At 43.0% G+C, this 27,075-nt stretch overlaps 2 protein-coding genes across 3 annotated transcripts in view; both read right to left on the bottom strand.

Moving 5' to 3' along the window:
- LOC130865163 (E3 ubiquitin-protein ligase HERC2-like) overlaps positions 1-14,460 on the bottom strand; it is a 68,093-nt gene extending 53,633 nt beyond the window's left edge. Inside the window, exons 1-12 of the mRNA XM_057756038.1 lie at positions 14,268-14,460; positions 13,855-13,997; positions 13,565-13,646; positions 13,151-13,287; positions 11,853-11,951; positions 11,519-11,620; positions 11,231-11,414; positions 8,240-8,430; positions 7,316-7,360; positions 7,137-7,226; positions 2,567-2,742; positions 1,255-1,366 (exon numbers count right to left, since the gene is read on the bottom strand). Of these exons, the coding sequence (XP_057612021.1) occupies positions 1,255-1,366; positions 2,567-2,742; positions 7,137-7,226; positions 7,316-7,360; positions 8,240-8,430; positions 11,231-11,414; positions 11,519-11,620; positions 11,853-11,951; positions 13,151-13,287; positions 13,565-13,646; positions 13,855-13,997; positions 14,268-14,460 (1,554 nt within the window). The remainder of the gene's footprint in view (positions 1-1,254; positions 1,367-2,566; positions 2,743-7,136; positions 7,227-7,315; positions 7,361-8,239; positions 8,431-11,230; positions 11,415-11,518; positions 11,621-11,852; positions 11,952-13,150; positions 13,288-13,564; positions 13,647-13,854; positions 13,998-14,267) is intronic.
- Positions 14,268-26,869, bottom strand: LOC130865065 (E3 ubiquitin-protein ligase HERC2-like). Of its 2 annotated transcripts, XR_009056066.1 has the most exons (9): positions 26,739-26,869; positions 23,517-23,709; positions 21,129-21,311; positions 18,008-18,189; positions 17,455-17,602; positions 17,185-17,381; positions 16,665-16,895; positions 15,620-15,810; positions 14,268-14,399 (listed from the first exon to the last, which is right to left on the bottom strand). XR_009056066.1 is itself a non-coding variant. In XM_057755915.1 (8 exons), exons 1-8 carry the CDS (start codon positions 26,853-26,855, stop codon positions 16,544-16,546), a joined length of 1,284 nt encoding a protein of 427 aa, XP_057611898.1. In that variant the 5' UTR covers positions 26,856-26,869; the 3' UTR covers positions 16,484-16,543. The 2 variants fall into 2 exon arrangements, 1 of the variants encoding a protein (XP_057611898.1); XM_057755915.1 differs by lacking the exons at positions 14,268-14,399; positions 15,620-15,810 and adding an exon at positions 16,484-16,576.
- Between the last annotated feature and the right edge of the window lie 206 nt (positions 26,870-27,075).

Here is a 27,075-nt window from a genome sequence, read left to right on the forward strand (position 1 = left end):
CCATCAATATACCTATACCTGACCTATACCTAACCATCAATATACCTATACCTAACCACTGCAAAATGGGGATCTGTGACCTCAGGACATAAATGTCATTTAAGGCTGCCTAAATAACAATATAAATTAGTTCAAGTAAGTGAGTTCCAGCAGTCTCTGCTTCCTAGTAATACCGGTGACAGAGGCACATGACTGATGTTGTCACCACAGAGACTAAAAAGAACAGATCTCATCAGGTGAAGTTGTCCCCCAATACTAAAAATTAGAGTAAGTTGGGTTTTTTGGACCTCATCAAACAAGATACAATGTACAATTAATTCAGTCCTAATTCAGATGCATTGTTTGTTAGAGTTACTCTATTTTTTTATTTGGAAAATGTCACCTTTTTTGTGAGTAAGCACTTCAAAAATTAGCCTTTAACTCAATTATTTGTGAAATCAAGTATAAGCATAGAAGCAAATGTTTGGTTTTTCAAGACACAGAAAACCTTTGGAGCCTGTCCTGGAACTCGCTCTGTAGACCAGGCTGGTCTGGAACTCACGGAGATTCACCTGCCTCCACCTCCTGAGTGCTGGAATTAAAGGCGTGTAGCACCACTGCCCAGTAGTCTCAGGATTAATCAACAGTGAAAGGAAGGACTGGGTGGAGAGGAGTGAGGGGAAACCATGATCAGGATGTAAAAATGAATGAATGAATGATAAGTGAATGAATGAATGAATGATAAGTGAATGAATGAATGAATGAATGAATTGGTAAAAGGGGGAAGAAGGGGAAACCATGATCAGGATACAAAAATGAATGAGTGAGGGCTGGAGAGATGGCTCAGTGGTTAAGAGCGCTGCTTGCTCTTCCAAAGGTCCTGAGTTCAATTCCCAGCAACCACATGGTGGCTCACAACCATCTGTAGTGAGATCTGGTGCCCTCTTCTGGCCTGGAGGCATACATGCAGAATACTAAGAATACTGTATACATAATAAATAACCGTTTTAAAAAAAATGAGTGTGTCAATGAGTGGAGGGGGGAGGGGGTCTCTACCCACAGCCACTCCACAATGACAAGTGTGCACAGATCTACTGTTCCATTTCTCTGTGCTCACAAAGCATTCTTTCCATACAATTGTATATAAAGGAGAGAAGCAGCTCACAGTCTGAACTCAGAACCCACATCTAGAAAGAGGGTTAAAGAGCCTGCCTTGCTGAGCCTCAGGCAGAAGCCGCAAGCACTGCCGTCAGGCACAGGGAACGGGGTAGGTACCTTAGAGCCTTTGAGCCCACCCAGCTGGTCCTTGTCATTCAGGCCCCACACAAACACTTTGGTTCTTATTGTAGCAGCTGACTCCAACCCGGCAGTCTTCTTTCTAATGAGACTAGACAGGAAACAAAGGTAGAAACAAAGCATTTAAAACATAAAGAGCTCCTCCAAGTAAGGAGTCCTTCTCAAAGACTTGCTTTAGCACATGAAACCACCAGTCTGTATACAGGCAAGTGCTCCAGAGCTGTGGCACTGATGACAAGAGCATGTGTTGAGCAGCAGTACAGACGGAGCTGCTCTCTGTCTCCTTACATCACTGAAAGTCACTTACAGCAAAATGCGTTTGGTCACCTGAGTTGCGTCCACCGCCTATGGAAGGCTCTGGCCCTACTAGGAAGCCAGCACGGCAGGAGCAGTGTTGGAGACACTGAAATGTGTTTTGCACGTTTGTCTGAACAACCCCACACGCACTAACCCATCTGCAAAAGCTCAACTGTGAGGAAAGCGATCAGCACAATGTTTCTGTCAGGACTCCAAAGGAAGCCTAAAGTAGTCCTTGTCACACACGACATGGAACAACACACAATGGAAGAATCTTCGTCCCCCGACACAGCCTGTCTCATAGCACTGAGCTTTCCTGTCGGGACAATGTTCCGCTGCAGTCCCACACAACCCCTTTCTTCCCAGCTCCAACACCACGCTGGTGCAGGGGAGTCTGTCCAGTGTCACCGTCCACCGCAGGACGGACCCACAGAAGCTGCTGCACACACACGTACAGAATGACAGCACAGCAGCAGGCATCCCCACCTACAGAGCCAGGTAAGAAGAAGTCCTAGGATTGCACAGGAATTATACACAAGAGCCTCGAGACAGCCCAGAGTCAGCAGTGTAACAACGTCCATGTCCTTAATGCCACCCAGCTGTAAGCTTAAAACTGCAGAAGTGGAAAATCAGGCTTAGTGTATTTTACCATAATAAAGAAAAGCTAAAACATTTAAGTTAACAGTAAAATAGCTAGCAATAGAATGTGCCGTACCGTGTCTACCGAAAATCATGATCTAGCACAGAAAACAAAAGGAAGCTACAGGGATTTAAACCAAAACAGGACCAGAACGTTTCAGATTAAAAACAAAAGTAAGCTTTTTTTCCCCAATCTTCTCTCTAATGGTCTTTTTTTTTTTTAATGTGCATTTTTTATGTTTTATTTTCTTGCAAGATATTATTTTTGACAACTCGACTAAGCATCCTAGTAGGCACGATTCACAATCTGGGGATGGGACAGAAGGCAGCCAGTCCCAGAGGAAGAAGCTCTCACCTCCCAGTGCTGCCTTTGTCATCCTCCTCCTCCTCGTTATCTGAAGCCAGAAAAGGAACCGCTGCCAAATCCTCCTCCTCAGCCCGGATGCGTCCCAGCAGGATGAGACCGTGAATTTTGCAATCGATCCCTGAGCTCCTGCACTGCTTTATTGCGATCTCAATGTACCTGTGATACTGGATGAGAAAATGACAAGTTACAGACACCTCAGACTCAGAAGACAGACACTGACATTGACATTCTGGGAAGATTGTAGGTTACAAAATACATCTGTGATTTCACCAGTCTGGGTAGAAGAAGGCCAAGATAAAAGGAGAAATCAAAGAATAAAATGGAGAAATAACATAAAGAACTACAGAAAACAGGAAGAAGACAGAGTGGGATTTCATTTCCTGCCCCCAAAGAAGCCAGTTAGTTCATCTGACCACACCAAGGAGCATGGTCAGGGCTGAATCTTGCCAGCAAGTGCCCTGAAGGGACTCCTAGCTCCCAGGGAAAGCATGAGAGCTGCCAGGACAGACAAGTGTGAGCTGCTGGAAATTCAAACTGGAGTCAGAACATCAAGCTAACTAGACCTCGGGAAATTACACCCTAGAAAGAGGTGGAAGAACCTGAAACTGAACGCTTCCAATACTTAAAATCCTCCTTCCCCACCACTGCCTGGAGAAGTAACAGGTAATCTCACAGCCAGGCAGTGGAGAAGTGTAAAGAATGCCAGAGACTGAGCCAAATCTGTGCCTGACCGGAAAAGAAGAGTAGGGATTGTGGATCACACACAAGTGAATCAGACTCAGGGAAGGAGCTGTAAAACCCGGAGCATGGTACAGCATCTGGCCAGAAGCACCAAATGCCAAGCTAGACGGTGTAGAGGGGCAGAAGCACAGGCGCGTGTACAAAGCTAAGATCTGTGACAGCCCCAGCCAGGTCACAGCAAGGAGGAGGTACAGGGGCTCCATGGAGTTGGTGGTAGACCCTGATGCACACAACACAGGGACAGACTCTCCCCTCCCAGGGTCCAGAAGCACTCCTGAGAACACAGTACCTCTTCTCTTTTATCCAGTATGGCTTTTTATCAGTAATCTTTTGATTTTAGCAACCTATTTTATACACATACATCTTTTTTCATTTTAAGAATTTAATTCTTCCATATTCATACTTTTGTACCTTAAGTAGTCGATTAATATGCTGTGGTTTATATCATGTTGGAAAAGGCTCTTAGATCCATGTCTCATTTCTCTAAATCTAATATACATTGTTTTCTACTGCTTTTTTTAAACCTCTAACCCACATACTTTCCTTCTTACTCTATTTTTCTCCACAGTTCCTTCACTGACTACTTAAAATACTGATACTCTTAATCCCTGTGAGTTTGCAACATTCTTCCCAACCAGGAGGCTAGTGTCCCTGTCTCCAAATCTTATAGGGACAAGTAAGGGACACAGAACTCACTCCTGCAGCTAATACTAGTACTACTGTCCAAACATCAGAAATGTTACTGCAGCCAGTTTCCCCCTGAATATAAACCCAAGTGAAGACAACCCACATGGCTGAATTCATATGAAATAAAAGTGAGAAATCTATCAACCCAAACCCAAACCCACACACACGATGGATAGATAGATAGATAGATAGATAGATAGATAGATAGATAGATAGATAGATGGATGATAGGATAGGTGTGATAAAGCACAGAGGGTCACTATATGCTAATAAAGAGAACAATTCAAGAGGACACAATTATTTAATTTTTTTAAGTAAAAATTTATAGGTAAGTATTTAATACCCAGAATTTTGGGCTCCAAATTCTATAAAATACTGAGAAAGTGGATTTAACAGGTATCCTGCCATTCTCTAAAAATTGATGTTACAGGCAGACAGAGAGCAGAAATAATCCCTGAATGCGATGGGAAAAACCCACCCCACAGTGACCCTTAGAAAACACACAAATACTTTAAGACTAAACAATACATTTTAAATGAACAGTGACTCACTGAAGAAATGGGGAAGGAAAATTTCAAGCTCCTACAACAAGTGTACAATGTTCCATCACCCATGGGATAACCTGAAAAAGAAATTACTAAAACAGGCACCAATGAAGCCCACAAGATCATTAGAGAATACTTTGAAAATGTGTGTTCCAAGTTTGAAAATCAAGAGATAAAATTTCTAAGTGCATATGACCTACAGGAATTAAATCTACAGGATGTTAACAATATAAACAAATTCATAACTTTAAAAGAGTGGAAGCAGTACATAAGTAACCCTTCACAATGAAAAGCCCAGAACTGGATGAGTTTACTGATGAGTAATAGCAAATATGTAAAGGAAATCTGACACCCATCAGCATTTATGAACATTTCACAAAACAAAAGGGGAAGGTATAGTATCAATTTTATCTTACTAAATCACTATCACCTTGATATCAAACCAAAGGAACCATGATTAATTTATTTATCAACAGATATAAAAACGCCTTTGTAAACTAAAGTCGAAATCACATTAATAAGATTATATGCCTTGATCAAAGTGGTTTCCTTCCAGAGATGAAAGGTTGGTTCAATATATGCAAATCAATCAACATAATATAACATATTAATAGACTTAAAAACAGAAACCACATCGTCATCTCAATAAATACAGAGAAGGCAATTTACAGAGTTGAACTAAAGATAAAAGTCCCTGAAGAAATTAGGAATAAATGGAACAGACCCCAATATAGTAATATTGGCTATTAGATACGGCAAACTTAGAGTCAACACCGTACTAAATGGGGAAAACTGACATCTCCTCTACAATTGGAACAAGACAAGAGAACCTGCTTCCTCCATTCTTATAAAATATGATGTTCATCATCTCAGCTATAGCAACAAGATAGAAATAAAAAGGGATTAAAAACTTGAAATATTAGTGTGCAGATGGCAAGACTCTATACTTAAGACACAGTGAGTCTAATAGGAAACTAGAAGACCTGGTAAATGCAGTATACAAAATGATAACACAAATAGTAATAGCTTTTATTTATACAACAATAGTAAACTTGCTAAGAAAGGAACTCAAAAGAAAAAATCCTGTATACCATATTTTCTTAAAAGAGGGAGAGAATCTAGGAATGAACTCTCAGCAGAAGGTAAGTATACAAACGCTGAAGACAACACTAGGTGACTAAAACACGCCCAGGCTCCTGTCTTGGCAGAGCTAATGTCATAAAGACAGCTCTGTCACCAAGAATAATTAACAGGTTCAATATAAGCTTTTTCAAAACTGCAATGATGTATTAACTGAAGTAGAAATAAATCTTAAACTCATATGGAAATATAAAAACAAACTGGGTAGTCAAAGTAATTCTATGCAGAAAGAACACTGCCAGATGCATCATAATATACAACCTCAAATTATTCTACTGAACTCTACAGTGACAAAAGCCACATGGTCCTGGTACAAAAACAAACACACTGACAAACAGAACAGAATGGAGAACTCAGAAATAAATGCACACCGCTATTTTTCAAGAAATGATGTCAAAAACAAACACCGAAAAAAAAACTTAGTAAACAGAGGATTGACACAGCTATATGCCCACCTGTAGAAGAATGAGATCTTTATCTCTCACCCTACACGCAACTTAAAGTGAACAGGAGAGCAACTGGAAACACTGAAATGGCTAAAGGGAAATGCACAGAAAACACTTGGTATAGCTATACATGAGAACTTTCTACACAGAACACCAACAGTAGAGCTAAGAGCCCCAGAGCTAAGAAGCAGAATGACTAGAAGCTAAAGTCTCACACAGCAAAGAGACCATGTGCAGAGGGCACAGCCAGCTGAAGTCTCTGCACAGCAAAGAGACCATGTGCAGAGGGCACAACCATCCTACATGTGTACAGAAAATCTGTCAGACGGACTTTTCAAGAGACACAACAAACCCAGATTCTTTCTGCAAGATATTTTATTATTACTTCACAGGTTCAGCAGTTGAAGCAAAGGCACATCAACAAAGAAGCAATTTCAATATCACAAATATTGTCAGAAAATCTACCTTAAGGAAAAGATATTAGGTGTTGACAAATATGTATGGATGTAAAGAGCAACTTCAGCCAGGGACGGTGGTCACACATGCATTTAATTCCAGCACTCTGGAGGCAGAGGCAGGCAGGTAGATCTCTGTATGTTTGAGGTCAGCCTGGTCTACAGATCCAGTTTTAGGACAACCAGGGCTATACAGAGAACCCTGTGAGAGAGAGAGAGAGAGAGAGAGAGAGAGAGAGAGAGAGAGAGAGAGGAAGGAAGGGAGAGAGAAAAGAAAGGAGGGAGGGAGGGAGAAAGAAAGAAAAACTCCAATCAAAGCTTTTTTTAGAGAGCACTAGGAATATGAACATATGCTTATTACCAAAAATAGGGAAAAGTGAAGTTGGTTTTGTTTCTTTCCCAGAGGTAATTGTATAAAATAAGGTATTAAGGAACGTAAATCATTTAAGAAGAAAAAAACTCATCTAAGTGCGAACACATAGCTGCCATCCATGGGCTACACACAATCACACAGAAAGAAACAGGTCACTACAACTCAACTCACCTCGGCACAGTCATTCAGCAGGGGCACGGTGGTGTCAGTTTGGTTGATATTAATAGTCTTTAGTTCAATTAGGTTATAAGGAACTTCCACCTGGGGGGAAAGAAAAGTAAAGAAATCAAACAAGCAATCTTTATTAAACGTTAGGAGAGGCTTCTTTTAGAGGAAACGAATTCAATTACCTGACACCACGACCAGGGATGGCATGTAGCTACTGTCTGCAGGATCTACTATCATTTTTAATCTATGAACAAGAACATCTGGGAAAATCTCCAAACGAATCCAATGCTTTTTTTAAAGGGGGAAGAAAAAAAAAATAGATGCTCAGTTACCGAAATTTAAGTTATATTTAGCTGCTAAAGAGTCTTCACTAGGCGCTAGCATGATGGCTCGGAAGACAAAGGCTCTTGCTGCTAAGCCTGATGATCTGCGTTCAACCCCAAGGAACCTACATGGTAGAAAACCACGAGCTCTGACCTCCACGTGCGTACACACACACACACACACACACACACACGCACACACACACCAATAAACAAAGTAATATAAAACAATATCACTGAAGCCTGAACCTGAGTTTTAAATGTAAAATATAGTGTGACGATTCACCCCTACTCTGGAAGAAAGAACATCCCTTCCCACCACTTGCTGATTTGAGCAGTCTCAGTCCAAGTCACATAAATGGTACATTTACAGACTTCTGACCAGGATCTAGACTGGGTCACAGAAAACGTTTCCCTTCCCATCACATCTGCCCTGCTGGCACACAAGGTACAAACAGTGTTAGTGAAATCCCCAAAACTCATTTGTATGCCAGAAAAACTTGTAACCTGGAGTATAATAGGAATTAACATTTTACATATGAAAATATATAAAATAATTGGTTACTCAACTGGTCACTTAATAAAATCTGTATTCACAGTGTTTAAAAATCTAACAATAATACACAATATACTAGTCTGTATGTTTAAAATTATTTAATGACCTGAAATTTAAAATGAGCGCTGAGAGGGTATTTGCAAAGCTAAAAGTTCTCAGTTCAATGCAAAGGTCTAAAATCCACCTTCTAAATCAGAGTGTTTCCTGACACATCCCACAAACATTACCTTCCCTTGGGATCCAGATGATTGCCAACAGGGCTCACTGCCATCAATGAGACGAGAGGCCTGGTTCACAGAGGACGACACATTCAGACTCTTCACCATCCGCGACCAGCTGTCTAGCAGCATTCCAGGCTGACTGCTGTGACAGAGCTTCAGCTGCTTTCCGGAACGGCCACAGAAGACTGCAGACTGCCCTATTGCATGGTCAGACAGAGGACAGACACTATGGGACTGGACAGAGCCCCCATGTCTGAGAAACCAGAGGACTACACAGCAAAGTGCTTCTAACTATGCTAGTTTCAAATATCTTTAAATTTAAAAAGAGCCGTTAGTTAATACCAAAAATGGCTTTCAAAAAGCTATCCAATATTACTTTGTATCAATTTGAGAAATGAGGTCTGTATAATGCTGTAATTCATTCCACATAAATCTTCTCAGATAATAACAGGGCAATGTATTTCCAAACAACCTGTGTCAGTTCACAAAAAAATATTATTAGAATGACTTTTAGGATCTGAGAGAGTAGTTCAGTGGGAGAATGTGTGTGTGGTATACAGGATGCCCCAGAATCAGTCTCTTGACTACAAAAATAAGAATAATAATAATACTTTTATAAATGCAGCGCTAAAGATCAACTTTGTATTTACACATCCATTAATGGTGAATTCTGAAATTCAGTTAGCCTTTCCCAACTAAAAGAATAAGACAAAAGCGCCTTTAATCCCAGCACTTGGGAGGCAGAGGCAGGCGGATCTCTGTGAGTTCGAGACCAGCCTGGTCTACAAGAGCTAGTTCCAGGACAGGCTCCAAAACCACAGAGAAACCCTGTCTCGAAAAACCAAAAAAAAAAAAAAAAAAAAAAAAAGAATAAGACAAAAGAAAAAAAAGTAAACAAACCTCTGTTTGAAAGTACCGAAATAATGAAATAGAAAAGAATTAAGGCCAGCAACTAAAGAAGGCTAGGGATAAATGGAAGTGTGCAGAGGAGACGCGGCCTGGATCTGACAGCTCCCTTTATTGCTATCAGAAAGGCCCAAGAGGGTTGTGAGCAGCTCCAGGAGCCGAGCTGCATTTGAAATCCCAGCAGGAAGTACAGACAAGAGTGAACTATGAAGTGACGTCACATTTGGGAGGTGTCTCTGTCCTCTGTTCACTAGATTACAGCTCAACATACACCTATGTCAATGACAGTTGATAAAAGTGAGCTCAAATAGGAATTGATCACTAACATCTGACAAACCAACCCTGCTGATTAAAGGCTCAGTTTACCCCACTGTCTTCAGGGTTCTTCTGTGCTGTAATGTTTCATCAGAATGTGTCTTACACAGTTGATAGTCACAACTTTCCACTGAATATGTATATCAAGTGTTTTTATCTGTGTATTTATTCATGGCCATTTAAGATTTGTTTTCCAGCAGGGCGGTGGTGGCGCACGCCTTTAATCCCAGCACTTGGGAGGCAGAGGCAGGCGGATCTCTGTGAGTTCGAGACCAGCCTGGTCTACAAGAGCTAGTTCCAGGACAGGCTCCAAAGCCACAGAGAAACCCTGTCTCGAAAAACCAAAAAAAAAAAAAAAAAAAAAAGATTGGTTTTCCATGTGAATGATGCAGCCATTAACATGGGTGGGCAAGCATCTGTTTGTGTCTTGGGATGGGAGCAAGCAAACAGACAGCACTCTTCTATGGCCTCTGATTTAGTTTCTGCCTTCAGGTTCCTGCTCAGTTTATAAATCTGTAAACTGCAAAATTAAATAAACCCTTTCTTCCCTAAACTTCTTTGATCATGGTGTTTTATCACAGCCACAGGAAGCCTAGCTAAGGCAGCAGGAATAGGAAAGACAAGATGAGGGAGTTAAATGCTAATGTCTGTTTGGATGGACAGATGGTTTTGGAAATACATAGTAGAGACAGCTAGCACAGGACAGAAACTACCTGAGACAACTTTACAGTCAACATAAACCTAAGCTCAACACTGCAGCTCTGTGGTAAGTGCTGTAGGCATTCCCATTCCTTAAAGAACGCTCCTTAGCAATGAGACGGCACTTAGTCATCAGCCAGCTCCAGCAGAGCAAGAGTGAGTTCTCTGTGGCTGCACCGATGAGAAGGTACAGATGCTCGTATCTTCTATTTGTGCTTATAATCTCCATACTAACGAGTTTTTAATTATAAAGGTCAAAAACTGAACTTAGTCCCTTCATATATTAGGAAATAAACCACATTAACAATGCTAAAACTTTCCATCCTTTAAGAACAATCTTCTGTCAAAACACTGATTTAGCAGCCATAAATGCTTTTTTAAACATATTTTTGTTTTGATACACAAGAATCTTTTAAGCAGCTGGGCAGTGGTGGTGTATGTCTTTAATCCCAACACTTGGGAGGCAGAGGAAGGTGGATTTCTATGAGTTCAAAGCCAGCCTGGTCTACAAGAGCTAGTTCCAGGACAGGCTCCAAAGCTACAAAGAAACCCTGTCTCAAAAAAAAACAAACAAAACAAAAAAAAAAAAAAAAAACTGATAGGGTTTCTCTGTAGCTTTGGAACCTGTTCTTGTTGACCAGGTTGGCCTCGAACTCACAGAGATCTGCCTGCCTCTGCCTCCCAAGTGCTGGGATTAAAGGCGTGCGCCACCACCGCCTGACTAAATAATCCTTTAAGTAAAGAAAAATACTTATAATAAAAATTAAAATATAAAAGAAGTCATTTGTTCTTGCGCGACCTGGGAAGTTCTAACGATGGCCAAGCCCTGGGAAAGCAACATAAAGTAATGGTGGCACTCGTCTGTTTAACCTGGCTATTTTTTTTTTTTATTCTTTTTTAATTAAAATTTCCAACTGCTCCCCTAACCTGGCTATTTTTATGTCTGTTTATTCCTGGCCTTTACTGTATTTCTCAGACATATTAATCAAACTTTTATAGCATGGTAAAAAGAAATGTTAATGCACACAGTAATAAGGGAAACTATAGTCTGTAACAAAGCATTCTGTTGGCTGTTACCTTTCACGAGCCCCACACTTTGATGAGTAACGGATCCCCACTTGTATTTTGGTGTGGTTACAGAAGCTTTGACCCGTACTTTATCACCAATCTTGATGTGAGAAGAAGAATTCGGTGGGGGATAACCTAAGGAGTTCTTGGCAAACACACTATGATTAGTGCTAACTTTCTGGGAACCGTGTCTCTAAGAAATAAAATGTGTTAAAAAGGAGTGTGCTCACCTATGAGTTCAACGTGAATATAGCTAACCCACTAAGTACCCCCTTTCTGCTGCCAATCACACTGCACATTGAGGTCATGCAATCCATCTCTGTCCAGCTTGATGACTTTGCCCACATCACCTTCACACACTTCTTCATATGCTCGACAGCATCGAACCATCATTCCCACCTGAAATTGAAATGCAAAGTGCAGTAAAGTACACCTAGACAGAAGATACAATGTAAAGATTTTATTTAGGACCCAGAAATAAGCTAAAAATATTGCGCTGGTTAGTTTGTCAACTTGACACAAATTAGAGTCACCAAAGAAGACAGAACGTTGAGGAGCTGCCTCCATCAGGCTGGCCTGTGCGCCAGCATATGGGCGGTGCTCAAGCAGATGAAAGACGAACAAGGCCCACCTGAACGTTCTCTCTCACATACACAGCGTAGTCATCGTTACTCAGGAAGTCAGCACGCTTCTTGTAAGTCTGGCTCTCAGTCACAACAGCACCAGCAGCCTAAGTGACATAAACACATAAACAAATTGAAAAAGACACATAAGAAAGACTGTCAGCTGGGCATGGTGGCACACACCTTTAATCCCAGGAGGCAGAGACAGATGGATCTCTAGAAATTTGAGGTCATTCTGGCCTACATAGTAAATTCCAGGCCAGTTAGTTACACAATGAGACCCTATTGACAAAAACAAAAACAAACAAAAGTACTGAAATCCATAATATAAACAAATGCAGTAGACAATACTGTACTTTCATTATAAAAATCTTCCTACCTTATCAGCAATAGCACAGTATGTAAAATAAAGTTTTGTAAAAAATTTTAAATATATTATATTAGTGTTTTGGCTGCATAGATGTATGTACACTACAAGCATGCCTGGCATCACAGAGGACAGATGAAGTTACAGATGGTTGTAGGCCATCATGTGGGTGCTGAGAATTGAACACAGGTCTTCTGTAAAAGCAACAAGTGCTTTTAACCTCTTAGCCATAATTCTAGGCAAAATGAATCTTAACAGTTTGCAATAAACAAAACTTTCCAGAGCTTTTAAAAATGAATTTTATAAAACAATTGTTTCAAATAAAAAAATCACTATATCACACAAAATATGATTGCGTATTTAAATGGTTGTCTTTACACGGGCTGTCAGTATGCATCCCAGGCTAGTTTCTGACTCCTGATCCTTCTGCCTCAGTTTCCAAAGTAGTATTACAAGCATGCAGCACTATGGCACGTATTTTTGACTTTTAAAAACAGAGTATTGGTATACTTCCAAGGCTAGTCTAAAACCATCCTTGAACTCATGATCCTCTTACTATGGAGGGTTCAGCATATTTATTTGTATTTTAGCCAGACAATGTCTAATGATACTGCCAGGAACAGCTTTGAACTCTCAGCTCAATCAATCCTCCTTCTTTCAGTCTGCAGAGTAACTGTGACCACAACAGACACGGCTGTCCAGTGTCTTCTACCCAACAGCACTCAATTGTTCTCATTGGCTTCTAAAACTAAGAGGAATTTAATAGAGGAAAACCAATCATTATCTCAGCGGCAAAAGACAACTTTGTTCTCTACATAGCAGAGCTGTGGGTAAAGCTTGCACAACTAGCCACAGGGCATGCACTGGCTCTTTTGAGGGATGGAGAAAAGTAACACAGAATCATCGTGTAAGACTGGTAGGATACGTGGAACCACTGACCACAGGGTATGGGGTATCGTCCACATCTTCCACCACCTCCTCGTCTGAATACTCGTCAGATACTGTGTCCGCATCCGAGAACTCTGTAACCTGGACATCAGAGTGGTCTAGTAGCCACCCAACCAAGGCTTCCACACCTAAGAGCAAAAACACTCAGCTACCTTCAAGACCAATAGCACTGTACTTCAAACCCAAAAAACAAGCAAGCATATACAGGGAAAAATTATACCAGGCAAACCAGATGCATTCCCAGATGTGCCGGAGAGCGACTTCAGAGCAAACTCTATATTCTTCCTAGGAAATCCCATCTCCATGAGCTGCACACAATAGGCAGAGCAGGCGCTGGCGACTGCCTGCGCTTTTTCGCCCTGGCAAGATGGATGTGTTGTACAGAGACTGGGGTGGTGGCCTCACTGGAGCTGCAGTCTTCACAGCCTGCACTGGAAGGGGGTGTGGGTTCCACAGCCAAGCACTGACAGAGGGCCAAGGCAGCAGCCTAGGCAAACAAGGAAGGTTAGGAGAAGGGCCCTCGACCATCTGAGCATCTTCCATGAGCTGCACTGCAGAGTACAGATTTACGAGTGCATCTCAAAATGAATTAATAAAGCACGTTAGGGAAGGGGACTGCTTCAGTTAGAGCTAGTCAGTCAGTCATTCACAGTTAACCATACTGAGTTACAGCTATCAAGGTTAGACAAGTGTACCTCAAGTTCCTGTTTATCAAATATGGCTTTCACAGGAGATGGCTGGGTGGCTGAGGACAATAACTGCTGCAGGAGGATCATCGGAGGCTGTGGCCCTTCAGGTGACATGTCCCCGAGGTCAGGGGATGCAGCTGCTCCATCATCTGAATTTGAAAACAAAATCTGTATATCCTACTTCTCAACAGCCAACCCACCTCTACTGAAGGTAGTGTGCTGGCCTGCCTGCACTGTACACAGCCAGGCATCAGTCCTCAGACACACAGGTCTCATAGCTGACAACTGCATCTGCAGCGCAGCCAGCCCACACACCAGGCACGCGCTCTCCTTTTATCAACTGCTAATTCATGCTCCTTGTACATGTTTCCACTAGAGTATCTGTCACATCTACGTAAAACTCCCTGTTAAGAAGATACCTGCATGTAGAGTCCCGGGCTGAGACAGTAGATACTGTCTTAGTTTGTCTTGGTGGGAAAGCAGCGCCCGCCCTGCTTTCAGGATGTACAGCTTCAGCTGCTGGCTGCGTAGCAGGTCCAAGTCTACTTGTCCTATGGAACAAAAGAACCAGTCAGAACCAGATATCCAGCTCATGTTCACAATGCGTGCCATCGCTACAATGGGAAAGCAATGGTGTGGCTTTCAGGAATGAACCGATTACCAACAACTGTGACCTCTGACCCCTAGGTCTCCTTCCTTCGGCGCCCTAGGTATCTATCTTAATGCATTGAACTGAAGGCTAGAACCATGTAAGCATTTCCTGCTATCATTAAATGTTTCCCAAATTACTGAAATTTCAACCAGACACAAATAAAACATTTTCATATTTTCTTGCAATATTCCTAGGAGGAATTTTGTCAAAAGCATCTACTTTAACTGAAGTCATTTCCCTAGGATGAGCTCTCTGATGCAGTGATAGGAAGCCGTGCCACATGTGTCTGACAGCAGACCAAGGACCACAAAATAGCCTATGCAGGAGAGAAGCAACTTTCCTAAGCAGGGGATGTAGGAGGCCTTAGGGACAGCACGGCAAGTGTAGGTTGAGAAAATGAAATTAGATGAGTCCTTGAGCACTAAACTTGGACCAGCGGGCAGACCAGTTTGTTCACTATGATGAACAAAAACGGAGACAATTGGGAGAACACAGACTGAATTTGAGACAAAGGGCTGCTATATTCACAGGCCGTCCACTCAGAGCTGTGAACTGCAGACTCAAAATTAAAGGTGTTTACCATCACAGACGTTGGAGCAACAACAAATACGGTGAGTAAACAGGGAGAGTATGTTCAAAGAGGAGACAGAATGAGATGGGGTTACGAGGGAAACCACAAGATTTCAATGGTATAAAGAGCAAGAGAAACAGAAACAAACTCCGAGCATAACCAAAGGGCAGGAAGAGGAAAATCCCAAGAGTGGTTACCCAGACCCAAAGGGAGGAAAGGTTTTAAGGAAGCTAGCTGCCCACCACAGTTAGAGACAAAGTCAAGAGAATCCAAAGACAAAGTTCTTTAGGGCTGACCCTGAGAATGTCATGAGCAGAGAAACAAACCCGATATCCTAAAAGTCTGCTAAGAATAGGTGCTGGCAGTTCAAAGTGATGGGGTTCCACATCTGAAGTCAACGGCAAACCTAAAAGGTACTTTATTTTCCTAACTATAGCCCACAAGTGCTACGTGAACTCCAAGGCTCCAACAGTCACACAAACCCACTCTGATAAAACGACAAGCAATGCCAGTTCAGATTATTTTACCGTGGAACACTATGCACTGACCTGCAAAGGCCTGTTTTGCTGATTTCTTTGTTTTGTGCTTTTCCAATTTGCTTCCAGCAAGGTTCACCAACTCAGCCCAGACAGAAAGCATAGGCTCCATGAAAGGCAGGTTGTTTAGGCTAAAGGCCACAGCAGGGAGCTGAAGAAAGGGCACAAAATCCTTCAAAGAGTTGCTGATGAAGAAACCCTGTCTCGAAAAACCAAAAAAAAAAAAAAATCTTTAGCCGGGCGGTGGTGGCGCACGCCTTTAATCCCAGCACTCGGGAGGCAGAGGCAGGCGGATCTCTGTGAGTTCGAGACCAGCCTGGTCTACAGAGCTAGTTCCAGGACAGGCTCCAAAACCACAGAGAAACCCTGTCTCGAAAAAACCAAAAAAAAAAAAAACATAGTCAAATTGCACGTGGGTTACATAGAATTATATAACCTTCTCTACTGTCCTAAGGCACGGGCACTTGGGTTATATAGAATTATATAACCTTTTCTACTATCCTAAGGAACGGGCACTTGGGTTATATAGAATTATATAACCTTTTCTACTATCCTAAGGCACGGACACTTAGGTTACATAGAATTATATAACCTTCTCTACTGTGCTAGGGCATGGGCACTTGGGTTACATAGAATTATATAACCTTCTCTACTGTCCTAAGGCATGGGCACTTGGGTTACAGCAGCTAGCTAAGCTATGGCATTCCCCACGATTAAAATCAAGATTAAAAGCATTTTTCTAACTAAAGATTATTATTTTAAAAAATCATTTTTAGAAGCCAAATTATTCAATAAAAATACATTTTAGAAACTCTTATTTTAAATACTTAAAATTACCTTATAGAATGTCAATCTCTTTTTATGTCTAAAAGTCCCTGGCTGTATGCTCCCTGAGACGGGCCTTTCCTAGAAGCACAAGCTAGCGCAGAAGGAAAGCTACGTGAACTCCTGACTCACACAGACAGCTTCCTAGAAGACAACATAAAGTACAGGTTCTGACATACACACCAGTTTCAGTGCCACCCCTAACACTCGAGAGCTCCACCAAGCTACATACCGGTTTGAGCTGATTCAACGGGCAAACTCGGCACATGCGCATGTCACAGAACTGCACAGTGATTCTGCCCTTCGGGGTGATGCGAGTCACTGTGCCCTCTCCAAACTCATCATGCATGACCTGGCTTCCCAGGCGCAGCCGGCCATCGATCCCTCCAATCACAGCCAGCACTGCCCTGAGGCCCCCCACTTCCAGGTTCTCAGAGTCTGGGAAGTAGTCCTCCAGCAGGGCCTAGAAGGGAGACAGCGAGTGTGAAGTGTAGCTAAACTCAAGTCCTTTATCTCATTCACTATGTATAAATTCACTTTAGGAGCATCACTACATTGTCCCAGACTTGTGAGCTCAGGCAAACCATCTGCCTCAACCTACAGGCATACACCATGCCTATCTGAATTGTTAATTTCTTTAATAGTTATTTCCATCAAAATGCCCTTAAGTAAACATGAAATAAAAATGCTTCGTGTTTAAAGATAACTTGACCGCTAGGATCCCAGCACACTGCTGGAAACCTGGAACACACCCTTTCTGGAGTCTTCCCAGAGCAGCTGTGTGTGACGGAGCAGAGCTGGGAGTTAATGTATTTGTTGATGAGGCCGTTCCACTGGGTGAGCGAGTGCAGAGTGCGGAGCAGCCCCACCACCTCCTCAGCCAGAGTGCTGCTGTGAGTGGCAGTCAAGGAAGCCTGCGGTCGTGCCCTCCGCTTCCTCAATGTGGATTCTGAAGCAGAGAGAAAACCAAGTTGCACAGCACTCACTAAACAGGGGCACCAAGGACACGCACCGCCACTCACCTCTAAGGAATGGGACATCAGAAGAACAAGTAGTGAGCAAGCTGCCCAGGAAGCCAAACAGCTTTTCCACCAGACACTTCATGTCCCGTGCCCTTTCCGTCTTGTCCCATGACGGAAGAACTGCTTGTAGTAAACGGACAGCTAAGATCTGCTCAAACACAACACAAAATGATATCAGACAGCGTTACCTTCTCTTTTCTTTATCCCTTAATGAAATTAACCATCTGCAACTTTGACATTCATGATTAATCAGACGGTTAACAGGAAAGACTACCAGGAATTCAAAATGCATGAATTGAAGTGAAACTGTTCTTTAAACTTAACTCCTGGCAACCGTGCTACTGTTTTCATGGGCAGACGAGAACAACTGAGAAAAGACGAAGAAGCTTATTTAGCAACTGAAGGGACTGAAGTAATCAAGACCCTCAGCAGCCAAGGCCAGGAGGTTCCTGTTGCACCTGTGGCTATTTTCTCCATGAAGAAGCATGGTTGCCAGGTCTAGCTTCACTCAGGACTGCCCTCAGTGAGCTGGGTTTGGCTAGCAGCACATTACCTGCCTCTGCAGGGAGGCGGCAGTGAAGGGCGCATGCCCCTCCACAATCTTCATGAGCAGCGTGATCCACTTTGGGGAGCTGAGGGCCCCACAGGCCTGTGGGCTAAGTGCGATGCTCCGGACGAAGCCCAGTGTACACCAGCTCCGGTGCTGCTCCCTGCACACCAGTCTGTCTGGAGGAGCTGCCAGAGGAGACAGGGCACGCTTGAACCAAGAGTCCAGAAACCAAGCGTGAGCACAACCCTCACAGTTAAATTACCTACCAATTCATTTTGGGCAATAAGCTGCCTTACAAGGGGACTCAGACAGGAGTGGAGAAAGGCTTTAAGTTGGCTCAAAAAACATTTCATGGCATCATTTTAACCCTTTCAAATGCATGCGATCAGACTAGTTAACCTACTTACCCTGTTTCTACACTTCTAACAGCAGTAATTTACAGTGTGCAGCTATTATACTTCTTAATCTCATGTGCCTTAAATGTCCCCACAATTTTGACTGACATCATAAAATGCCCAATCCAAGTTTACTTTGTTTTTTTCTTATGTAGCCAGAACACATGATCCTACCTCTACTTCTCCAGTGACTGGATTAGAGGGACATTCTAATATGCCCACGAGAACGAGGTTTTCTACTCCTCCTGACTTCCCAGTGTCCAAAGAACATGTCCGCCTTTCTATTCTCTCAAGTTAGGATGTGAAGCCTGTGGTCTGAGTTCCCATGGCAACAGCAGCGGCAGCAGCAACTCAATTCCCCCAGCCCATACTGCATTCCTGCCCTCCGAGCTCACTAAGACCCATGTCTTAGCTAAGACACAAGCTCACATACTAACATTCACATATATAGTTAGACACTAACTCCAAATTTCTGAGACATATTCAAATATTGTCTGCCACAGTCACTCACACAAGCTCTCACCTTTACTACTACTGCAATCACTAGTAGACTCACAATCATACACTGCATACAGAAGCAAAGGACACACTTTGCACACATCCCTCCTATTTACACAGAAGACATATGCTTAGACAATCACTCATGCTAAAATACGCATACACATCCATTTGCACTCATCCACCTATGCACATATATGTGCTCACTTTCTCCCTCTATCAACAAACAAGCCTCCTCCCAGTGACACACTCAAAAGTCTGACCTTTGCTCTATGTTCGTTCACAACAGCAACACTGATAGCATGCATGTGCTCAGCTAACACTCAACACCTGCTCCCATATTATCACAGCCATCTGTGCCTATGTTTACCCCCCAGCCCACACCCACACGCCCTCACTCTCACTGGCACGGACACTCATGCATGCTCATTCCCGATACTTGGTTTTGCACTCACAGTCAGGAACAGACACTCTCACACACTTGCAACCACACAAGTGGGACACACACAAGCACATTCCCACTACATCTGACGCAGCTACTTGTCCACAGACCTTCCCGTACATACATACTCACACAACCACACTGAAACACTCAAATACACATAACTTCATGCTTCCAACACAAGATCACTCATTCAGTGTGATTCTATTATTGGTTGCTAACCGACGACCTGGAATTAACTAAAAGCAGAGATGCTAGGTACAGCTGTGAGGAATTTTTCTTTTCTTTTTTTTTTTTTTTTGTTTTTCGAGACAGGGTTTCTCTGTGGTTTTGGAGCCTGTCCTGGAACTAGCTCTTGTAGACCAGGCTGGTCTCGAACTCACAGAGATCCGCCTGCCTCTGCCTCCCGAGTGCTGGGATTAAAGGCGTGCGCCACCACCGCCCGGCAGGAATTTTTCTTGATGGAATTATTTGAAGTCGGAAGACACTTCGTAAATCTGGGCCACACCTTCTGGTGTGGAGCCTACTTACAGGACATGGAAGGAGGAAGCGTCTGTTCTTTCACGCTCCTCTCTCTCACTGAAGTTCTTGCCCTCATGGGCATTAGACCCTACTTCTTTGTGGTTCTGGCATACACTGAAGGCCAGTACAGACAGTCAGCCTTGTGAACCAAACAACCACTAGATGCTTGGTCTGTCTGTTGAAATAGCTGGACCATAGTCTGTAGGCCACTCTAATAACCCTGTTTTCACACTGATAGATTCATTTTGTCAGTTCTGTTTCTCTAGAGAATTCTGACTGACACGCTCAGCGGTGGCAAACAAACTCTGTCTCACACTAGCATTTACTCACACAGAGCTAACGCACGCATCAGAAATGTATCCAAACACATCTGTGTGCATTCACACTCACAAGCATGCTAACAGCTACACATGCTCCAAATTCCTTTGACAGTCATACATACTTTCAGGCAACCAGAAACATCCACCCAAGTTCAAGTGATATTTGCTGTTTTTACACTGGTACTCAGTCAGAACACCAGCATTTGACCCTAGTTGAAAATAAGGTCTCTGAGGATTAATATTAAAGACTGAGATAACATGCAGGAAGGGGCTGGGCCCAAAGCAAATAAAGATTTCCACAAGAGAAGGACATAAGTAGTGCAGAGTGCACAGAAGACAAGGAGACCAGCAGTGAAGTCTGCAGCACAAGATGTCCAAAGAAAAGGCAAAGGGAAGGAGCAGGGCTCTGCTGAGAGCCTGCCGTGAGGATCCCTGGTCTCCAGAGCTCTAAGGGAGCAGCACTAGAGGCTGAGTAGTCCTCACACATACACCTCCCCCATCCCATGCCCGCCCTCATTCAGTGCTAGCCTTGACTCTAGCATCTCACAAGGGGAAGATGTAAATAGACCGGGTGAGGTCCACTGGTAGCCCTGTAAAGAGGAAATCTGAAGCACGTGCACACAAACACACACATGCAGAGGAGAGTGTAAACAAGAAGACAAAGACTATGTTCACATGCCTACAAGTCAAGAACTGTCAAGCAAACCAGTATTAGAGAAGCCTGGAACACATTCTCTCTGGTAGCCTCAGAAGGAAGCAGCCCTAGTGAAATTTTCTGTTGTTTGCTACATCATGTCTATAATGCTGAGGTCCAGCAGTCACAGGGGCCTCACTACACACACCTGACTCACAGTCTCACCCCCAGACTGGCCCCCAGACATACAGACACGAGAGGTTCACACACACGCATGCACACTGAGGCTTTCTCACACTGACTCATGTCATACATAGCTCATCTGTTGTTCCGCTTTCCACCTCCATTCTCAGCCGTCCACACAAAGTCTTGGTGGCCTCGCTCTGCATGACATCAGCGTGGACACCGACGGACAGACACAGAGTCTGCAGTAAGTTAATAATGCTGGTCAGCATCATCGCTGTGGGGTGGATGCTCCTGTCTCCTGGTTCAGCTTCTGAAAAGGACAGTGGAAACAAGAAACAGCCGTCCTGAATAAAATCATCTGGAGGTGTCATTTAAGGTACTTAATACCACACTCTGTTTTTCTTTACAAAAACTGAACAAAGTTTAGAATAGTTTTAGGTTCACAGAAAAATTAAGAAGATACAGAGATCTAACAAACTTCTTTTTAATGCTAGAAAATGAAACAGACCTTCACAATAAAAAAGGAAACTTAAAATTTATTCTCTTTCTCCTTTCTTTTTTTTCCCCAAGAGACTCTCACAATATTACCCAGTCTAAGTCAAGTCCCTGGGTCCAAGAGATTCTCCTGTCTAAGCCTCCTGCCACTGCCACTGGCTACCTGACCATTTTTGCTACCATCTTCCTCAAAGAAAATGAGATTTAGGAGGAGGAGGTGCAGGTGCAGAGAGAGTGTGGAAGCTAGAGGAAAACCTCCAGTGTCTTTTTTTCAGGTAACATCCATTTTGTTTGTAAAGACAGGGCTTTCACAGAAACTTGTGACTTGCTGATTAAGTTTACAAGTCTGGCCAATAGATCTACACCAACCAGAGTTGGGATTACAAGCATGCATGTTACCATGCCAACCTTTTGCTGGAGATCAAATTCAGGTCCTCATGTTTACATAAGAATAATCACTTTACGAAGTGAGCTATCTACCCCACCCTAGAAAATGAGATTTCAGAGTAATATTGTGTTTAAGCAACCTTACTATATAAGCAATAAAATGATTCCAAAGTTTTGTATCTTGAAAAAGAAAACTTATCACCAGGCAGTGGTGGCGCACGCCTCTAACCCCAGCACTTGGGAGGCAGAGGCAGGTGGATCTCTGTGAGTTCGAGATCTACAGAGCAAGTTCCAGGACAGCCAAGGCTGTTACACAGAGAAGGCCTGTCTCAAAAAATCAAAACCAACCAAACAAAAACGACAAGTTATCAAATGTCTAGGAACTACAATGGGAGCAAAGACAAAGCAGCAGCATCCCCTGAGCAGCCACGTGCATGGCCAGTCAGTCCAGCTGTGGGACAAGGAGGCCACGGCTCTGTCACACAGCCACCTCTTCCCTGGCTCACTCCACAATGACAAATACTCCCATACAGCTGGGAAGAAGAAGGGGCTACAAGTGGTCCACAGCCACACACTATAGCTCAGATGCTCTGACAGTATAGCCAACACCCACCCACAAGATAAGCACTTGTCATCTTAGACTAAATGTGCACGCTCTGAGCCCACTGCAGTTTATGGGACAGATTCTCTCACATTCGACGCCAGGAGCTCTCTTCTTAGCACACCCTCCAACTATCAAGGAATAGGGAAGAACTTAAAGGAAGCAGGTGGGGCCATGGTGTAGGAGGTTCTTCTGTTCATGTGTTGCTTTCATTGGTTAATGAATAAAGAAACTGCTTTGGGCCTGATAGGGCAGAACTTAGGTAGGAGGAAAAGATAGAACTGAATGCTGGGAAGAAGGGCAGAGTGAGAGAAGTCATGGATTCTCTGCTTGAGATGGACGCTGGTTAGAATCTTGCCAGTAAGCCACAGTCATGTGGCAAAACACAGATTAATGGAGATGGGTTAAACTAATATGTAAGAGTTAGTCAATAAAAAGTTAGAGCTAATGGCCAAGCAATGTTTAAATTAATACGGTTTCTGTGTGGTTATTTCAGGTTAAGCTAGCCAGGTGGCCGGGACAAACAAGCGACCCACTCTCCTTACAACAGGGCCATACCTTGAAGCTGGTGGAGGAAGAAACAAAGCGTCCTCAAACAAAATAAGTACATAAATAGGTTTGTTGTTGTTACTGTTTCAAGGTTCAGCAGGTAGAGATACCTGCCACCAGTGACCCCAACAAATTGTCCCCTAACTTATCACATACAAGTAAGACACACAAACACACATATAAAAACAAATAAAAAGACGTTAAGATCCAATTTAACAAGCATGTTGCACTCTATCTTCCACCCCACTCTGGAAGGGCATCAGGAAGCACAAAATAAAGGTGAAGATGCGTCAGTCTGTCCAGGCTACTGGACCGAGCCCCTTTACCCATCTATACCAGAATCATGTGTTTAAGGGGCAAGCAGAGCAATGTCTTCCAATGCATTCTGACCACTTCTAACTCTGCAGAGGGAAAGGACAGCCACCCAACTCATGAACAATCTGCCACGCTACCCTGACCTAAAGGATTCTGTGAGTCACCCACCTGAGTCATCTTCTGTGTCTGAATCCTCTGCAGAGGGCTGTGATGACACTGGCAACTCCACCAGCTTGAGGTCATACTTTCCTTCTTTACCCATCCTGTATGAGTTAGTGCTGCCCGTGTCCCACTGGACCCTGATCCAGCCATCCTCTCCCAGCTCACCAATTACACGGCCTAAGCCTGGCGGAGGCCCATCCTGAAACAGCAAAACCAAAGACCAGGTAAGAAAGTGACTGTCCTGTTCTGGACCCACCATGGTTCCTGTATTGATTCTGTACAGAGATTTTCATTCAGCCTCCTCCTGACCCAAATATAACTAAAAAAATGTATAGATTCTATCATTGTTTTTACTTTGTGTGGGGTGGGGTGGGAGGATTAAGACAGGGTTTCTCTGTGTAACTGCCCTGGCTGTCCTGGAACTCACTCTGTAGACCAAGCTGGTCCTGAACACAGAGATTTGCCTGCCTCTCCCTCACAAGTGCTGGAATTAAAGGCATGCACCACAACTGCCTGGCAATCATATCATTTTTAAATGCCATGAAATCACAAGCTCATGTTCCTTTATTAAAGAAAAGAATTCTGTCAACTAAGGGATTCTCTGAGCAAAGCATAGTGAGTGTCCCAGCAATCAAAGTGGCCTTTCCAATGACCTCAATCACTAGGCCTTTTAGCAATATTCTGTCAAGTATCCCAAGAGAGAAAGGTATTGACAGGGTGCCATTACCTGATCTCAGACAATTTAATTTCTAAGAATACGGAGACCAAACCCATGCTTAGCAGTGTGTCTGAGAAAATCTATGTGACATCACGGGAAGGAAAATATTGTCCTCATGTCTTTTGCCTCTATTTTATTGCTCAGAAATCAATAAGTCACCTATTAATCTTGTAAGTCCTGAGTTCAGATAGCCACCTATTCCAACTTCCACTGTTTGGTGTTAGATGTGCTAAGATGTTAATGAAAGCTCTGAGTACTTGGTCACCCCACTTCCAGTCCACGCCTCTCATGACCCTGGTTCAAATCTTCATCATAGCAGCCAGTTCTGGCCCTGAAACAGGGAGCTGAACAGGAGTGGTTTCCTTCCTTGTTTCCTCCAACACTGAAGCAGAGGCTCCCCGGGCAGAAGCACTCATGTCCTCCTCAACACTGTCACAAGTAGGACCTGTCAGAATGCCGAACAACAGCTGAGCCTGTAATTAGCCGCAATGTCCTACTTTTACTATTTTAAAAATTGCACTTATATGTAAGTTGCATGTCTGAGCGTGGGTTTGCACATGTGGGTACAGTGGCAGCAGGTGCCATAGAGCTGGAGTTACAGGCAGTTGTAGAGCAGCAAACACGGGTGCTGGGAACTAACTAAACTCGGGTTCTCAGCATCAGGGGAAGTACTCCTTCAACAGCAGAGCCATCTTCCCAGCGTCCAATGTGCTATGTTTTTACAGACACACCAGAAAATGTGGTGACATCATATCATCCTAGCACTAAAGAGGATCATGAGCTCAAAGCAGACTGTTCTACACAGAAGGATCCTGACACACAGAGACACACATGATAGACAGACAGACACACACACACACACACACACACACACAGCACAAAGATCAAGAAGAACTGATCAGCACTAAGTTTAAAGAACTTATACTGGAGTCTCACCCCCAACCCTGCAGGAAACCATCTGCAAGTGTCTTTCCTCCCCTTCCATTCCCCGGGAACTCTGCAGACGCTGGCAGGACCCAGCCTTTCTCACCCAGCCTCATCCTTTGTGTCAGCCTCCAATACCCAAGGACACTCTCACCTGGGAACTCACTGGCCGCCATTGCCTGGGAACCCAGTAGGTGATCTTAACTTTCCCCCCATGGCAAGTTCGTCAGTCTCATCCCAGCCTGTAGCAGACCACATGAAGGGGCCTGGTCACCCTTTCTAACTCTATTCTATGTCAAACCTCATGGTAGACCCAGCTTTTTTCCTTCTTGTGGACCCACTCATTCCCCTTTTAGCTCATCTCCAGGCATTCATATCAGGCCCCAATACCAAGGAACAGATCCTACCCAGGACTCCCAATGGCCACACCTGGCAGCAACTCAAAATCCCAAAAGAAAGTAAAACTAAAATTTAAAAAATTTAGGAAGTCACACAAAAACGTCAGAGGTAAGCCTCACCAACAGAGTGGATGAAAGATAGAATCTCAGGCATTGAAGACAAGATAAAAGAAATAAATACCCTGGCAAAAAGAAAAAGGAAAGAAAAAAGTTAAATTCAAAAAAATTCAGGCACAAAATATCTAGAAAGTCTGGAACACTATGTAAAGACAAAATCTACGAATAAACATAATAGAAAGAGAAGAAACTCAGATCAAAGGCAGAGAAAATATTTTCAACAAAATCACAGAAGAAACTTTTCCCAACCTAAAGACGGTGATCCCTATCAAGGTCCAATAAACATATAGAAAACCAAAGAGAATGGGCAAGAAAACAGACTGCCCTGACACATAATAACCAAAACACTAAACATATACAAAAAAGAAAGGACATTAAAAGCTGTAAGAGAAAAAGTCCAAGAAATATATAAAAGCAGACCCAATAGAATAATATCTGACTTCTCAATGAAGACTAAAATCCAGAAGAGTCTGGATCAATGAGTTTCCTAGATTAAAGTTATTTTAAATAAAGGTTATTATTACCAAAAAAGGGGTGGAGAGAAGCACCCCAACAGTCTACCAACTAGTGCAGAACATAATCAAAGTAGGCACACAAACACAAACAGTGAAATATTATTTAAGCACCCAAAAAGTAGAGGCAGGCAGATCTCTGACCTCAAAGCTAACCTGATCTACAGAATGAGTTCCAGGACAGCCAGGGCTACACAGAGAAATCCTGTCTTGAAAAACCAGAAAGGCTACATCATAGATAAATTTAAATACATACTAAGCAAAATAAACTAGATAAGAAGAATAAAGACTAAGCCTATTTATATGGAGTACTATTGAAGAATGAAGTGTAGCTGCCTGGAGGGCTAGAGGACAGTTTAATGGATATGGGTGGTAATACTTTTGTACCAGAATATGAACTGTGTGCTTAAAAATTAGTTATAATGGTTATATTTTTATCAGATACATTTTATTCTTATACTTTATATCAGACATTATTTTACTGTAATATGGGTTTTAATTTTAGAAAATTCCATTAACAAACAAAAACCTGATCCACTTATGTCAGAAAGTATAATACCTGGTTGCTTGCCCCACACCCAACTCTCGAGGATTGATTTGACTTTATACACGGGTGCAGGCATCTCTTCCTCCTCCTTCTTCTCTTTGTCAGTAAGATCTTCTTTCTTGGTTCCATTCTGAGTATCAGCACCATCATCTGGAGAATTAAAAATGTTTATGTCCATAATTGGTTTTCAAAATGCAACAGTCAATCTGGGCATGGTGGCTCATGCCTATAAACCCCAGCACATGAGTTCAGGACCATCTTGGGCCACACAGTAAGTTCCAGGCCAGCCTGGGCTACAGAGAGAGGCCCTGACTCAAAACAAGGATAGGAGGAAGGAAGGGAAGGAGAG

Source organism: Chionomys nivalis, chromosome 23 (genome assembly GCF_950005125.1).
Source record: "Chionomys nivalis chromosome 23, mChiNiv1.1, whole genome shotgun sequence".
NCBI lineage: Eukaryota > Metazoa > Chordata > Mammalia > Rodentia > Cricetidae > Chionomys > Chionomys nivalis.